The sequence below is a fragment of the Orcinus orca genome, chromosome 1 (assembly GCF_937001465.1).
Source record: "Orcinus orca chromosome 1, mOrcOrc1.1, whole genome shotgun sequence".
NCBI classification, from domain to species: Eukaryota; Metazoa; Chordata; class Mammalia; order Artiodactyla; family Delphinidae; genus Orcinus; species Orcinus orca.
The window spans coordinates 103063827-103081468 of record NC_064559.1 but is presented as its reverse complement, the minus strand read 5'-3'; the positions used below and the strand labels follow the sequence as shown (position 1 = coordinate 103081468).

The 17642-nt window shown below is 44.6% G+C and overlaps 1 protein-coding gene across 1 annotated transcript; it reads right to left on the bottom strand.

Moving 5' to 3' along the window:
* Window positions 1–11802: 11802 nt before the first annotated feature.
* On the bottom strand, window positions 11803–17032 carry S100A11 (S100 calcium binding protein A11). Its single transcript, XM_004285234.3, has 3 exons — window positions 16891–17032; window positions 12964–13116; window positions 11803–12126 (listed from the first exon to the last, which is right to left on the bottom strand). Exons 1-3 carry the CDS (start codon window positions 16891–16893, stop codon window positions 11971–11973), a joined length of 312 nt encoding a protein of 103 aa, XP_004285282.1. The 5' UTR covers window positions 16894–17032; the 3' UTR covers window positions 11803–11970.
* Window positions 17033–17642: the final 610 nt, after the last annotated feature.

The window sequence follows — 17642 nt, the reverse complement described above, 5'->3', positions numbered from 1 at the left end:
CCTATAAAAGGCCACTGCTCCAAGGTTGGGAAATATAACCAACCTACCAGATACATAGAAATATAAACAACAAATTAGGCAAATGAGGCACCAGAGGAACATGTTTCAAACAAAGGAATATGATAAAATCCCAGAAAAGCTAAGTGAAGTAGAGATAGGTAATGTATTCAATAAAGAGTTCAAGGTAGTGATCATAAAGATGATCAAACAACTTGGGAGAAGAATGGATGAATACAGTGAGAAGTTTTTAATAAAGAGAAAATATAACGAAGAACTAAAGAGACGAAGAATATCTGAAATTAAAAAAATACACTAGAAGGAATCAACAGTGGATTAAATAATACAGAGGAATGGATCAGTGATCTGGAAGACAGAGTAGTGGAAATCACTGAAGCTGAGCAGAGAAAAGAAAAAAGAATAAAAAGAGATGAGGACAGTTTAAGAAACCTCTGAGACAATATCAAGTGTACTAACATTTACATTATAGCGGTCCTAGAAGGAGAAGAGAGAAAGGGGCAGAGAACATGTTTGAAGACATAATAGCTGAAAACTTCTGTAACCTGGGAAAGGAAACAAACATCTAGGTCCAGGAAGCACAGAGAGTCCCAAATAGGATCAACCCAAAGAGGACCATACCAAGACACACTGTAATTAAAATGGCAAAAATTAAAGAGAGAATATTAAAAGCAGCAAGGGAGGGGCTTCCACTACTTCTGGTGGTCCAGTGGTTGAGAATCCGTCTTGCAATGCAGGGGATACCAGTTCCATCCCTGGTCGGGGAACTAAGATCCCACATGCTGCAGGGCAACTAAGCCCATGCGCCACAACTACTGAGCCTGTGCACTGCAACTGGAGAGAAGCCCGTGCACTGCAATGAAGAGCCTGTGCACCGCAATGAAAGATCCCGCATGCTGCAACTAAGACCTGACGCAGCCAAAAAATAAATAAAAAATAAAATAAATAAAGCTTAAAAAAAAAAAAAACAGCAAAGGAAAAGCAACAAGTTCTGTACATGGGAACTCCCATAAGGCTATCAGCTGACTTTTCAGCAGAAACTCTGCAGGTCAAAAGGGAGTGGCACAATATATTTAAAGTTATGAAACGAAAAAACCTACAACAGGAATACTCCACCCAGCAAAGCTCTTGTTCAGATTTGATGGAGAGATCAAAAGTTTTACAGACAAGCAAAAGTTAAGAGTTGAGCAACACCAAACCAGCTTTACAAGAAATGTCAAAGGGGGACTTCACTGGTGGCGCAGTGGATAAGAATCCGCCTGCCAATGCAGGGGACGTGGGTTCAAGCCCTGGTCCAGGAAGATCCCACATGCCGCGGAGCAACTAAGCCTGTGCGCCACAACTACTGAAGCCCACGCGTCTAGAGCCCGTGCTCTGCAACAATGAGAAGCCCATGCACCGCAACGAAGAGTAGTCCCCACTCGCCACAACTAGAGAAAGCCCGTGCGCAGCAACGAAGATGCAACGCAGCCAAAAATAAATAAAACTAAATCTTAAAAAAAAAAAAAAAAAAGAAATGTCAAAGGAATTGCTCTAAGCAAAAAAGAAAAGGTACAACTAGAAACATAGAAATTAAGAAAGGGGGCTTTCCTGGTGGTGCAGTGGTTGAGAGTCCGCCTGCCGATGCAGCGGACATGGGTTCGCGCCCCGGTTTGGGAAGATCCCACATGCCCCAGAGCGGCTGGGCCCGTTGAGCCATGGCCGCTGAGCCTGCGTGTCCGGAGCCTGTGCTCCGCAACGGGAGAGGCCACAACAGTGAGAGGCCCGCGTACCGAAAGAAAAAAAAAATTACGAAAGGAAAAAACTCATTGGAAAATGCAAATATATAGAAAAAGTAGTAAACCAACCATGTACAAAGCTAATAGGAAGGTTAAAAACCAAAAGTAGTAAAATCATCTATATCTGCAATAAATAGTTAAGGGATACACAAAACAAAACGATATAAAATATGATGTCAAAAACAATAATCATGGGAAGAGGGAAGTAAAAATGCAGGGCTGTTAAAATGCATTTGAAATTAAGACATCAGCAACTTAGAATAATTATATATATATATATATATACACACACATACATACACACATATACGTATATATGTACATATATATATATAGACCTCATAGTAACCAGGTTCTACCATTCATTAACTTTGAGACTTAGGCCAAGTTACCTAACCTCTCTGAATTTGTTTTTTCATCTTCAAAGTGAGGATAATAATAACCAATATTTGGGAAAGCCATTGCACTTTATTATACAAATCATTTTTGTATATTCATTCAGAAACTTACTGAGTGCCAACTATATGCCTGGCACTATCTAAATGCTGAGGATAGGGGCTTCCCTGGTGGCGCAGTGGTTGAGAGTCCGCCTGCCGATGCAGGGGACACGGGTTCGTGCCCTGGTCTGGGAAGATCCCACATGCCGTGAAGCGGCTGGGCCCGTGAGCCATGGCCGCTGAGCCTGCGCGTCCGGAGCCTGTGCTCCGCAACGGGAGAGGCCCGTGAACCGCAAAAACAAAACAAAACAAAACAAAACTAAATGCTGAGGATATAGAAATATAGAAAATATAGAAAAATATAGAAAGACATAGTCTCTGTCTTCAGGAACCCTGCTCTAGTAGGCCAGGCAGACAAATAAAACATGTAAGGTGAAAAGTATTGTGGTCAAAGTGCTTCTGGTTGTTGGCTGGAGTGCAGAGAAGAGAGCAGAGATAGGGGAGTTGGGGAGGCTTCCTGGAGGAGGAGCCACTTGAGGCTAACCTGAAGGATGAGTAAGAGCCAGGTGAAGAAGTTGGGGGGATGAGGGAATAAGGGAGAGGCATCCAGAGAACCACAGATGATTTGGAAGGTTTGGTGGGTACGTGGGATGTGTGGGTACATGGGAGCTTGCAGGAGATCAAGACACAGAATCTGTAAAGGACCAAATCACAAAGAGCTACTGGTGCTGAGTGAAGAAATCTGAACTTTATTTTGAATACTGTGAGGAACATTGAAAGCTTAATACTTTTTAAAAATAATAAATAAATTAATTAATTTTCACTCTGCCGGGTCTTAGTTGTGGCACGCAAGATCTTCTTTGTGGCATGCAGGATCTTTAATTGTGGCATGTGGGATCCTTAGTTGTGGCATGCAGGATCTTTTAGTTGCGGCATGTGGGATTCTTAGTTGCAGCATGCGGACTCTTAATTTCAGCATGCATGTGGGATCTAGTTCCCCGACCAGGGATTGAACTCAGGCCCCCTACATTGGGAGCATGAAGTCTTACACACTGGACCACCAGGGAAGTCCCGAAAGCTTAATACTTATATACCTTTTTCTGATTATAAGAGTAAACGGTATCCATTGATGGAAAAATGAAAAATACAGAAACATATAAAGAACAAAAGGAGCATCCAGAGATAACCATTGTTCATATTTTGGTAAATATAGTTGATGAAGTTATATATGTATGTCTGCTATATCCTGGCTACTTAACATGTGGTTCATGGGCCAGCAGCAGCGGCATCACCTGGGAGCTTGTTAGAAATGCAGAATCTCCCATTCCACCACAGACTCAGGGAATCAGAATCTGCAGCTGAAATGGAATGAAGCTGCATGGCAGTGTATTCTTAAGTGCCTCATGGGTAGTGAAGTAGTTGAGGGACAGGGCGAGTCACACTGGTCAGACTAGGAAGGAAGGCTTCTCAGAAGACCTGAGACTTGAGGTAAGTTTTGTAGAATATGTGGTATTAGGCCAAATAGAGGGCAGAGAAACAACAAATGGATTAGTGGTCAAGATAGGGTTTGGAAGTGTTTTAGTCAGAGTTCTCCAGAGAAACATAACCAAGAGCATATATAGATACATATAGAAGGAAATTTATTATATCAATTGGCTCATGAGGTGATGGAGGACGAGAAGTCCCATGATATGCTGTCTGCAAGCTGGAGATCCCGGAAAGCTGGTGCGATAATGTAGTCCAAGTCCAAAGGCCTGAGAATTCGGAGGGCAGATGTTGCAAGTCCCCACCTGAGTCTGAAAGCCAGAAAACCAGGAGTGTCGAAGTCTGAGAGCAGGAGAAGGTGGATGTCTCAGCTCAGAGAGGGCAAATTCGCCCTTCCTCTGTCTTCTGTTCTATTCAGCCTCTCAAGGGATCTGATGCTGCCCACCCACATGGGGAGGACCTTTTGCTTTACTCAGTCTACCAATTCAAATGCTAATCTCTTCCAGAAACACCCTCACGACATACCCAGAAATCATATTTTATCAGCTATCTGGGCATCCCTTTTTTTTTTTTTTTTTTTTGCGGTACGCGGGCCTTTCACTGTTGTGGCCTCTCCCGTTGTGGAGCACAGGCTCCGCACGCGCAGGCTCAGCGGCCATGGCTCACGGGCCCAGCCGCTCCGTGGCATGTGGGATCTTCCCGGACCAGGGCACGAACCCATATCCCCTGCATCGGCAGGTGGACTCTCAACCACTGCGCCACCAGGGAAGCCCCTGGGCATCCCTTTTGCCCAATCAAGCTGACACATAAAATTAACCATCACGAGGAGTCAGGCAGACTTGGCCTTGCCTCTTATTTGCTGTGAGACCTGGGAAAACTTATCAGGCTCTCTGTGCCTTAGTGTCTTACTCTATAAACTAGGCATTAATAATTGTGCTTATATTATAGAATTGTTGAGGAATACTTGTTAAGATATAATATATGTAAAGCTCTTAGACACACAGTAAGTACTTAATAAGTTTTAGCTATTAGAATTATTACTATTAATGCCAACAATAAGGGTACAACATTTAGGACATGGAAGACAATAAATTTAAGTTGAATCATGTCGAATTGAATTCCATGTGAAGGAAGAAACAGCAAAGCTGCAGAGGTAATCTATTTGTTGTTCCCCTCCCCTCTATTTGGCCTAATTCCACATATTCTACAAAATTTACCTGCAAGCTGGAGATCCTGGAAAGCTGGTGTGATAATGTAGTCTCAGTCCAAAAGCCCGAGAATTTGGAGGGCAGATGGTGCTGGTTCAAACCAGGTTGAAGAGCTTATTCTTTTTAAGAATGCAGAAATTGGACTTCCCTGGTGGTGCAGTGGTTAAGAATCCACCTGCCCATGCAGGGGACACGGGTTCGAGCCCTGGTCCAGGAAGATTCCACATGCTGCGGAGCAACTAAGCCCGTGCGCCACAACTACTGAGCCTGCGCTCTAGAGCCCGCGAGCCACAACTACTGAAACCCGCATGCTTAGAGCCTGTGCTTCACAACAAGAGAAGCCACCGCGATGAGAAGCCCGCGCACCACAACGAAGAGTAGCCCCCGTGTGCCACAACTAGAGAAAGCCTGCGCGCAGCAATGAAGACCCAACGCAGCCGAAAATAAATAAATAAATAAATTTATTAAAAAAGAAAAAAAAAAAAGAATGCAGACATATAGGCCAGCTAGGAGTTCTAGTTGAAGTGTGACTGGTTATGACTTTCATTGATGGGAGAAACTAGGGACATAAGAGGAGAAGGTCAAAGACTGAGTTTGAGTCTTAAGGTACAGAAAGAAGAGTGGGCAAAGGAAACAAAAAGGATGAGAGGTTGCTAAAAGGAAGAAGGGATCCTTGAAGAAAGGTCTGGTGCAGGAAATGCACTAGATGATCTAGGAACATCTTATGCCAGGAAGAAGGAAGTTACCAAAGACTACTAGAGTCATTTCATAGGAACTTAGGCCCCAACTCAAAGGAACTCCCACTGGCCAAACATGAGACAGTATGAGTATTGATAAGGAAAACAATGGAAACATATTTAATATGCTTAAATCCATGAGTTACTAATGATACTAAATAATGACAGCAAAACGATCTCATTGCTCACTTTTTTTTTTGGCCGCGCTGTGTGGCATGCGGGATCTTAGTTCCCAGACCAGGGATCGAACCTGTGTCCCCTGCATTGGAGGCACGGAGTGTTAACCACTGAACTGCCAGGGAAGTCCCCCATTGGTCACTTTTAGAGGATGCTAGGTAATGATTCTGACACCAACTACTGTATGCGTGTTTTTTTCCCCACACGACCAAGCAGTTCTCTGACACCAGCTGGGTGTCCTACGATTTAACTCAATTCTGACACTATCTTCCTGGAGATAGGGTCAGATCCACATGGTAAGGGCTCAGTCCTTTCCCTCCCCTCACTTCAGAGCCAACTGAAAGTCCAGGTTGTCACCTGTGCTTCTGACTGACTGGCTATATTTTGGAGGTTCTCATGACCTCCTTCTTGGGTTCCGTCACTTTGTTACAGTGGCTCACAGAACTCAGAGAAACATTTTATTTATTAGATTACTGGTTATATAAAGAATATAACTGAGGAACAGCCAGGTGGAAGAGAGGCATAGGGCAAGGCTTGCGGGAAGGGGCTTAGAGTTTCCATGTCCCCTCAGAGCGCTCCCCTCTCTCCTTGTCTCCATGTGTTCACCAACCCAGAAGTTCTCCAAACCCCGTCCTTTTGGGTTTTTATGGAGACTTCATTACATAGGCCTGATGGATTAAATCATTGACCATTGGTGATTGAACTCAATATCTAGTTCCTCTCCCCTCCCCAGAAGTCAGCAGGGTGAGAACAAAAGTTCCAGCCATCCGTTCAGGAGGTTTAATGGTGATGAAATGAGGAGAGGGTCGCTAGCATTTATGAAGCAACCTCTGCTGCCTAGGTGATGTTAATGTACACCTTCTCCAACTTCCACATTTGGTTTTCTTGCTCTGTCAGAAGTTAATCTCTTTGTGGACTGGACTTACAACGTTCCTGAGTTGTCTTTGTTTTGCATTCCTACCAGAAGTTCTGGTGACTCCATGCATCATGTTTAAGATAACGTTGACACTAAGTCGCTGTGAGGATGAAATATGAATCTGGCAACAGCAACATTTCTCTCTGTGTGGGCTGCAGTCTCAGCCGGGAGAGGTGCGGCGAGGGCCCGGGATTATCGTTGTTCCTCTCCGCCCTCGCTGCCTGTTCTCACAGGGTGCTTCAGTCACTGAGAGCCAGTTCCCAGCCAGTGCAGACTTGTCTTTCCCTCTCAGAGGCTTCTTTCTTGACTGTGGCCATTCAGGAATGTTTTCATTGGTGACTAGGGGAGATTAGAGACAGCAGAGAAACAAAGCGTGAATTATCGATCTTGCTGTACAGGTGTGGTCCTCTCTGTCTCTCTGCCCAAATTCCCAAAACATCTCTCACCAGGTTCGTGGAGAGTACAACAGGGTCGTTGTGAGGTGGGCGGGTGCAGTGAGTCAGTGAGGTCTTCCTGAGGTCTAGCGGGCGGGGACAGATCCTCCCGTCATCACCCCAGCAGGGCCAGGAATTGTTGGTGAAACGTCCAGCTTCATGATCCTTTATATATCTGCATGACTGTATATTTCACGTATAGACTCTCTATTTGCTTCTCTTTTTTTTTCCTACTTCATGTATCCCTGTTCTTGTTTTATGTATCCTACTTCCTGCCTGTATTTATTTGAACATTTTAAACAAACTCATGTTAAAGTCCTTTCCAGATTGCTCTCTGTCTTTACTTGGGTGCAAAGTCTCTCATCTTTTGCACATACTGATAGCCTCTCATGTGCAGTGTAATGTTTGTAATGTTTGCAGCCTATTTTAGCAGGATTTGTCTTCTGTGGAAATCCTCCAAATGCCTGGGGTGTCTCCATGAGGTGGTTTGCATTTGCCTAGGGTTTTATTGTGTTTACTTCTCTGGAGCACTTTTAAGGTAATTTCTTAGCCTGGAGATTCTGTACAAAGCAGCAGTGTGTGTTTGAGCCCCATGCCTCCAGGAAGCACAAGTGCAGCATTTTGACTTCTCTCAGATAACTTTGTTCCCCCTATGGCTTATTCTGAGTCTTGTCTGGGGTGGTGGGCTGAGTTTTTCAGTCTTCATCACTGATAGGGCAACTCTTTAGTGGTTTGCCTCCTTTAGCTAAGAGCTCCTGTTCTGCAGCCTAGGTTCACATGACCTCAATTCTGGCATAATTACAACTGTGGGTTCCTTTTTTGCTTTTGGCATCTGGATATTTCTCTTTCTGAATTTTGAACTAAGTATTTAAACTTATTTTGGAGGGGGGTGTTCCATTTTATCCAGCATTATTTGCAGTAGGAAGGGGCTTGCTGTATTTGCTCCATCCTCAATCTTGACAGAAGTCCTAACATCATGGCCCAAAACCTTCCTAAAAAGGGCTAGATCTTTGCTTGATTTTTTTTTTAATTCTACATTCGGTCTGGCAATGTTTTTTTTTTTGTTTGTTTTTTGTTTTTTTTTTTATGCGGGCCTCGCACTGTTGTGGCCTCTCCCGTTGCGGAGCACAGGTTCTGGACGCGCAGGTTCAGCGGCCATGGCTCACGGGCCCAGCCGCTCCACGGCATGTGGGATCTTCCCGGACCGGGGCACGAACCCGCGTCCCCTGCATCGGCAGGCGGACTCTCAACCACTGCACCACAAGGGAAGCCCCTGGCAATAGTTTTTTGGATGTGAAACCAGGAACACAGGCAGTAAAAGAAAAATAGACACATTCAAAAATAAAACTTTATCAAGATTAAAAACTTTTGTGCATGAAAGGACACTATCAATAGAGTGAAAAAGCAACCCACAGAATGGGAGAAAATATTTGCAAATCATGTATCTGATAAGGGATTAATATCCAGAATATATAAAGAACTCCTACAACTCAATAATAAAAAACCACACAACCCAATTAAAAAATGGACAAATTTACCAAATTGTATACATAAATTATGTGCAGTTTTTTTATACCAATTATACCTCAATAAAGTCGGGAAAAAATGGGCAAAGTACTAGAATAGATATTTTTCCAGTCGAGATATATGTGACTAATAAGTACATGAAAAGCTGCTCAACATCACTAATTACTAGGGAAATGCAAATGAAAATAATGAGATACCATTTCATGCCTGTTAGGCTGAATATTATCCAAGACACAGAAAATAACCAGTGTTGGTGAGGATGTGAAGAAATTGGACATTGCTTGTACATTGCTGATGGGAATGTAAAATGGTGTAGCTGCTGTGGAAAATGGCATGGTGGTTCCTAAAAAATTAAACACAGACTTTCCATATGATACAGCAATTCCACTTCCGGGTGTATAATCCAGAAGAATTGAATGCAGGGACTCTAATGGATATTTGTACACCCATGTTTATAGTGGCATTATTCTCAGTAACCAAAAGGTGGAAGCAATCCAAGTGTCCATTGGTGGGTGAATGGATAAACAAAGTGTAATATATACATACAATGGACATACAATGGAATATTATTCAGCCTTAAAAAGGAAGGAAATTCTGACATGTGCCGCTGCATGGATGAACCTTGAGGACATTATGCTAAGTGAAATAAACCAGTTACAAAAAAACAAATATTGTATGATTCCACTTGTATGAGGTACCTGCAGTAGTGAAATTCACAGAGACAAAAAGTAGAATGTCTGTAGCCAGGGATGGGAGTAGAGGGGAGTGGGGAGTACAAAATTTCCGTCATGGAAGAAAAAGTTCTGGAGATGAATAGTGGTGATGGTTGCACCACAGTGTGAATGTACTTAATGCTTCTGAACTGTATACTTAAAAATGGTTAAAATGTTAAATTTCATGTTATGTAAATTTAACCACAAAAAAAACATTTAATAAATGAAGGATATATACTAAAAAATATTTATTTGCATTAGCGTTGGCACTTTATCCTCTGCTTCTCTCTCTGACAGGAGTAACTCTGTGGTAGGGAAATAATGATCTCACCTTTCTACGATGTGATAGATATTCTCTTTGCCCCTCCATATCCACTTTCTATGCTTCTCTGCCCTTCTCAGCTTTCCAGCTGGCTTGTCCCATGGGAGGTGCTGGCAGGAGATCATGAAGATGGGAAGAGAGAGAAATCGGTATTTATTCCCCTGGCTCCCTCCTGCCGCCTGTGGTATGATAGTGGCCGTATTTCTATGAACAAGGCCACAGCATCTGTGGGGACCCCTCTCCCTTGCCTGTGGTTCTTGCTAGCTTCCAGTAACTGCTCCTTGGTTTGCCCAGTCAGGCCTAGTGGTGGTAACAGCTTCCTAATTTTGCTAGTCCCTGGTGCTTTGACATCCCTTCTGTTTCTCTTATCCCTGAGCACAACTTTGTAATAGTCTCTTCAGTAAACTTTCTTCAGTGACCCTGGTGAGTGTGCACGTGTTTCCTGTGGGAACCCTGACTGATATGCGTAGTGTCCCAAGTCTGATTTTATAGCACTGTCTACTTTTTCAGACCCACTATATGCCGGGCACCACGCTAGGTACTAGTGATATAGTGATGCATTTAACTAGATCCCTTTTCCTGAGTTCAAAGTCAAGTCTGGGAAGACATCACTGTTGCAATACAGAGTGATAAGTGCTGTAAGAGAGGTGAGAACAGAGTGCTGTGGAAGCACAGTATAAGGGGAGATGACACTTGTGCTGCTCTATAGAGTAGGAAAAGGTGGGAAAGGGGCGAAGGGCTTTCAGGGCAGCAAGAAGAGATTATGAAGGGACAGAGGCACAGCACTTAGTTATCAGCTCAGGAGTATTTGGCAAGTCTAGAGAGAAGTGGGAATGAGGCTGGAGAAGGGGTTAGGGACCCACCATGAAAGCGCTTGGGTGCCCAAAGATAACTGTGGATTTCATCTTGCTTATTAAGAGGAATCAACGCTTGGTTTTAACCAAGGGAGTGATATCAAGTTTGCCTTTAAAAACTCTTTGGTCACAGGGTGGAGAAAGGAGTGGAAGAGATCAAGCTGGGGCAGAGAGAAGAATACGAGTTTATTGGGAAATGGTAGAGACTGTCTTTTCTGAAGGCTAGGGACCAGTAGCTGGCTGGTTAACTTAAAAAAAAAAAATCAGTTGAAATGGGTATTCATAAAAATATTCTAAATATTTAAACTTAAAACATGTACATTTACCAATATTTTGCTATACTGCCTTTCTCGCATAAATCACACTTATGATTTTCAGTTCCTTTTTTTAAAAAAACAATTTATTACTTATGTATTTATTTGGCTGCACTGGGTCTTAATTGCTGCACGAGGGATCTTCATTGCAGCATGTGGGATCTTTTTTTTTTTTTTTTTTAAGTTGCGACATGCAGTATCTTTAGCTGTGGCATGTGAACTCCTAGTTGCAGCATGTGGGATCTAGTTTCCTGACCAGGAATCAAACCTGGGCCCCCTGCATTGGGAACGTGGAGTCTTAGCCCCTGGACCACCAGGACGAAGTCCCAGTTCCTTTAAGTGGAGGAATTTAAAGATACTTGTGAGGCAATCTGAGTGAAAGATGCTTCTAGACTTTTATGAGGCTTTTCACGTTTGTTTACAGTTGTTTCAGCTACACCTACATCAACCACAGTTATCTTCAGTGGGTTTCTCTAATCAAGTTTTTGAAAAGAATTCAATTTGGCTTCAGAAAGACAACAACTATCTTTTTGCACTCATAGTTCTTTGTTTATTTGTTTGTTTATTCATTTGTCCCCCCCCCACTAGAAGGTAACCTCAGTGAAGGCAGGAACTTATCTGTCTTGCTGACTGTATCTTCAAAGCCTATGACAGTGCCTGTAGTAGGGGTGTACAGACGTTTAATGAGTGAACAATAAGTGATGTCTCTCCATCAGTCTGAGTAATTTAGATGATTATGTTGGTATCATTAGTCATGATTATTTATACACCCAAGATGCATTTTTACTATTTACTTTGCAACTTCTGGTAACTGTTTCCATCAATCTAATTTATATTCCTCCCAGTCATCTCCCTCCCTTGCACAAATTTACTGACTCTCCAGTGTGTGCTTTAAAAAACAATATTGTTTTATTACTACCAGCAGGAGTGGCCTGCATGGGGTGGTGGGTACACTGGGCTCAGGGTATGTGTGGGCTGTGAGGGGTAGATGATAATTGGGAGGCTGAAGGAAAGGGAGTGGGGCTGGAGGCCAGGCCCAAAGGCTCCTCCGATTTACTTCCGGGAAGAGGTAGACTTAATAAAGGAGTCATGGCAAGCTAGGGCCAGGCCGCCAATAAGATTAAGAAATTCTTGGAAATCTAACTGTCCATCAGAGTCGAGGTCCAGCTTCTTCATCATGCGGTCAAGGACACCAGGGTCCTTCTGGTTCTGCAAAGATAATAATAATAATGATATTAGTACCTTTATATTGTACTTTCTAAGATGCTTTCAAAAATGTTTCCACATTTTATTCTTACAAGAGTGTGAGGTACCGGGTAGGGGTTATTAATATTCGCACTTTTCAGAGACAGAAACAGACTCAAACAGGTGAAGTGAGTGGCCTAAGCGGAAGACCTAGGACACGAACCCAGCTTTTCTAGCTCCTAGTCCAGGGTTCTTTCTGTGACCATCAGGGGTTACTCAATTTTGTAAAAACAGTGGAAAACTTTTTCTAAGTGTTGCATGCAACTCCAATATACAAACTACATAAAAGCAGAGTGACTGGAGGTGGAAAGAGGATGCGGTCCCTGCCTAATCAGCCCCATCCTCCACTCATCCAAGCCCCCAGCACATACGCACACTTACATCCACTGGTTACATATGGCTACTTAATTAATTTAGAAAGTCAGTCCTTTAGTTGCTAGTGGCTACCATATCAGGTAGCGCATATATAGAACATTAATTCCATCACGACAGAAAGTTCTACGGCTGCCCTAGAGGCTTTGGGGTGGAGGAATAAAATTTGAAAACTCTTCTATTACTCCATTTACCATTTTGTAAGCCCCTCTCCTTAAATGAAAAAAATCACTGTTCCCTATGTCAGTGTAGTTTGATAACTTTGATCTTTAGAACATACTTCTAAAGAGGAGAACAGAAGGTCCTTTAATAGTCATTCAGAGTTTACTCAGCCCTAGGGGCTCAGCTGCTGTCCTTCACGCCTAGCCATTCTCCCAGGGTCTTGTTTCATGCTGTGTGTGGCCTGGGGGTGGGGGCAGGGACCAATACCTTTGTGAAGGCACCCAGCTCTGTATTCATGAAGATAAGGAACTCCGCCTTGGAGAGTTTGCTGTTGTTACCGTCCCTTCCAGCATGCCTTTGGAAAACAGCAATCAGAGACTCAATGCACCGTTCAGTCTCTGTAGGGCTGGATGTTTTTGCCTTTGGAAGAAAAAAATTCAGGGTTCAGACAAGGGCAAGATATCAAAAGCTGGGTGCTAGGGAAAACTCCAGAGGATCTTGTCTCTTCATTTTGGGTCAAGCAGTTTCCTGAAAGACTCGGTCGTTGTTTAGGGGGCTAAGGGGCCCAAGACAACCACAGAAAGTCACATTCGGTGAGCTTCCTCCCCACATCTCCTCACATGTTTATTCCAGGTGAAAATTAGTGAGGGTAAATATGGAGCATGCTGGTATGTTTGAAAGCAGTAGACTGCCTAGATGAGCGTGAGGTGACAGGGTTTACTGATATTTTTAGAATGTGTGGATAAATATATGTATAACTATATATCCACAAATCCATATACATACCAAGCATTGTCTATAGATTAAAAAGTTCCCTATTTTCCAAGAGTATATGGAGGCTACTGTGATAAGTGAAATGGCATTTCTTTTTAAAGGAATACTGAATTCCCAGGACTCATACATTTTCTAGAAGAAAACTAAAAGCATAGTTATTATTGTGTATGGGGTAGGAGATCTGAGAACTTTTTGGATGTTGGAAAGCAGCTTTCGTATTTGAGAGTTAGAACCCCTTAATTTTACACGTGAGGAAACAGGCATGGGAAGGGAACTGACATGGCAGAGCTACTTCTACAATCTCAGCCTCCAGGTTGCTTTCTGCAGCCCTTGGCCTTTGCTCCTTCTATTCCCAGATGCCACTAATTCCCACAGAAAAGGCTGGTGGAACTTCTCTGGTCACTTCACACCAGGAAGGTTGATATGGGGGCTCTTAGGTTGCCGCTCACACAGCTCCCATCGCCTCTACGGAGCTGAACCACAGCTGTGGTTGCACTAGAAGGAGCACAAGCTTCATATCCTGTTCTGGGCTCTGCTTTCCTTACAACAGATGTCTTCAAGGAAATTCTGTCATGCCGAGTCTGCCCCTCATTCCAGCCAGCACCTAGGCCCCAGACGTGAGGAACTCGTGGGCTCCCCCTGGTGGATAAGAAGGGGAACTGCAGACTTTCTGGAAATCTTGCAGGGCCACACCCTTCCTCCAAAGCTTTCTCTCTGGACATTAACAATGTCTACATTGGATGGTGACATTCGCAATGTGGCACTTAGCCCGTTAATTTGTTCTTGGGATGGACTTCCTGGAGCCCAGAGCTGGAGACTTTCAGGCCCCATAATTAACATGTTAAGGATTGATGTGAGCCCTGTTATTGATCTGAGCTCTTAGCTGCACAGCTGCCAGTCTCCTTCCCTCCTTCAGTCTCTCCAGGTGCTTTAACTGCCTAGCCAGGTGCCTGGTGCTCATTGCATACTGAAGCATCTATAAAGCCCCTTCTGGAGATCTATTCTTCCTCAACGGTCACATTGTCAGAACTTTTTCTTTAGAAAAGTGTTGGTAGCTTCAGAGTTTTGGTGAGAAACAAAGTACCACAGCCTAGAAACAGATGTGTTTGCACAACAGCTTTTCTTACCAGGACTACAATCTCACAGTCTTACTAACGTGTCAGATTTACAGGAACAAGGCTGACTGGAAGGGCACACCAGATAGGGTAGAAGGTTCCAGGTTAAGGAGCAAGGGCTTTGTGATCTTTTTCTAGACCTACAGATGTGTCCTCTGCCTCTTTTCTTTGCGGAATTCAGATTGCTTTTTGATTTTCCAGTTTCAAAGTGGCTTTCTGCTTTTCCTTTTTCTCTCCTTAACGTCAATCTTGACAGATTTTTTTCCCCCTTTAAAACTGTTGCTATCAGCCACATGGAGAAAGTTAAAACCCCTGCATTTCTTCCCAGAGGTAATTTCCAGAGGAAAAGAAACACAATTATCAAATTACTTAAATGGAATTGCAAAATTTGTAGTGCTGGAGGGGCAGAGAGGCCCAGAGACAGGAAAGCTTTGCTCAAGTTCGAGCAGTGGCTGAAGGAGGAGATCTCCTGCTTGGATGGAGGCCAGTGCTCCCCATCACTGCATCCTCAGAGTTGTATTTGATGGGAACAATGATAGGAAGGAGAAAACAGCGTGATAAATGGGTGCTGTGAGAGAATTAAAAAAATGCATGCTAGGGACTTCCCTCGTGGTGCAGTGGTGAAGAATCTGCCTGCCAATGCAGGGGACACAGGTTCGAGCCCTGGTCCGGGAAGATCCCACATGCCGCGGAGCAACTAAGCCCGTGTGCCACAACTACTGAGCCTGCACTCTAGAGCCCGTGAGCCACAACTACTGAGCCTGCATGCCGCAACTAGTGAAGCCCGTGCACCTAGAGCCTGTGCTCTGCAACAAGAGAAGCCACCGCAATGAGAAGCCCTTGCACTGCAACAAAGAGTAGCCCCCGCTCACCACAACTTGAGAAAGCCCACGCACAGCAACTAAGACCCAACGCAGACAAAAATAAATGTTAAAAAATGCATGCTAAACACTCAACATTTGAGAAAGTTAAAAAAAAAAAAGTAACGCCTGAAAAAACTCAAGTATTGCAGTTCTCATTCTTAACTAACATGCTCCCTTTCCTCCCAAGGAGCCCTGGTGGCATCCACCTTTGGCCGGGGCGGTCATTCCAGGTTTTTACCACTTGGTGGTGCTGGGTCTGCCTTTTCTATGTTCCATGGGACATTGATTCCTTGCTTTTGCACGAAAAGGAGAAAGAGCAGTCGGGGGTACAGACTGGCAGACTAAAGCAGGGGTTGGCAAACGTGTTTTTTAAAGGGCCAGATGGTATAAGTTTTAGGCCAGTGCGGCTCATATGGTCTCTGTCACTCTGCTTTTGTAGCAGGGCAGCAACCACACAGAAAACTCATGAATGGGCGTGGTCGCGCGCCAATAAAACTTTTGAACACTTAAGTTTGATTTTCATATAATTTTCACGTGTTACAAAGTATTATTCTTCCTTTGACTTTCTTTCAACTATTTAAATATGTAAAATCCGTTCGTAGCTCGTGGGCGAACAGAACCCCGATTTGGCCCTTGGGCGGAAGTTTGCAGACCTCCCTTCACTAAAGAGAGGCCAAGGAAGAGGCAGATTTTGGAGGTGTATTAATGGAAAAGATAGAAAAGAGTTCAAAATGGGGATGGCAGGAGCTGAGAGAAGAAAAACAGGAGACGGGGTGAGCACCTAACAAGATGGTGGGTTAGGAGGAAAAAGAAAGGAGGAGGGGGCTTCCGGTCGCCGGGCTCCTCCCACATTCCTGGCCGCCGCTCGGCTAGCTGGGACCCGCTTCAGTTTCAGTCTCTGCGCCTTGGCCGTTTGCCGGTCGTCTACCGAAACTCTGATTTCCCCTAGGGGTCAGACCATTAGGTCTGAAACGTTCCCTTTCTGGTCTCTAGAACTGTACAAAACTAGCGTCGCCGCGCAGAATTCCAACCCCTGTCTTTAGGTCGTACCCCGGGCTCCGCGGACAGCGGCGGCGAGGGGCGTCCCGCACCGGCCGGACACCCCTGCCCCCGTCCCGGCTGAGCGAGGGGTCGGGGCGGCTTCACCCTGTGCGGGGCTCCGAGCGGGGCGCGGCTCGCAGTGCATTTCCTCTATCCCAGCCCTAGACCTTCGCCTGGAAAACAAAAGAACCTCCCGTTGCTACCCCTAGGCTGTTATTACAGGTATAATTCAGGGCTTCTTCCTTCCATCTGCTCTTTCCTAATTCCCTGCCATAGATTCATTCGTCCTGCTCTGGTTCCTAGCACGTCCATATAAAAACCAAAGACCAAGTCTGGTGAAAAGTATGCTGTTGCTTTTTTCTTTTCATGCAAGAGGAAGACAAATAAAAAGCGCGGCTTACCATGTTTGGAGAGGAGCGAAGCACGGGGCTGCGAGCGAGGAGCGACGAGGCGCGCACTGGGCGGCGGGCCGGGTCTGCTACCTCCCTGGTCCGGCCCCACCCGGCTCCGCCCCGCGCGGCTTCCGCCTGACTCACGCGCCCCCTCCTCCGCTCCGTCCGCCGCCGCGCGGATCCGGACGGGTCACCGTCGCCTTTCTTTGCCAAGCACACGGCTTCACCTTAAAACTCACACAAAACCCATTGTCCTCGCTGAGCCCTAAATAATCTCTCTCCCCTGTCCCGTGAACCTTGAAGATTTTGGACTTTTCCGAATTGAAAGTTTTGCATAGCGGTCTTCTGGAACTCTGTCCAAGTCTGTGGGTCTTTTCCCTGTACAAGCTCACGAGCTCATTCTGGTCATTCATGTTAGACAGGCAGAAAGGTCCCTTTGAAAAACGTGCAACGTGGAGTGTGGGCTATAAGTTCCCTAGAAACCAGGGCTGTCTCTTTCGCACTGGAGACGTTAACAGACTAAACGGTAGTGATTTGTGCCAGCTGGAGCACCGTTGTCTCAGACTTCTCTCTAAACCGAAAACAGTTAAAAAAACAAACAAAACAAAGCAAGACCCTAGACCCCAAAGAACTGCAACGGTACAGTACTACTGCAAACTACTGAACCCTGCAAGTAGGGCATTTATCTGTGTGCAGTTGGCACCGGAGTTGGGAGTTGTATGAAGAATCAGAAGCTCTGGGTTCTAATCCTAGATCTGTAA

What these genes read in the sequence shown, in the direction of transcription:
- S100A11 (XM_004285234.3), bottom strand. An exon ending in AGCTGGGTGCCTTCACAAAG is followed by an intron (nt 12,127 to 12,963) that starts GTATTGGTCCCT and finishes TTATCTTTGCAG; the next exon opens with AACCAGAAGGACCCTGGTGT.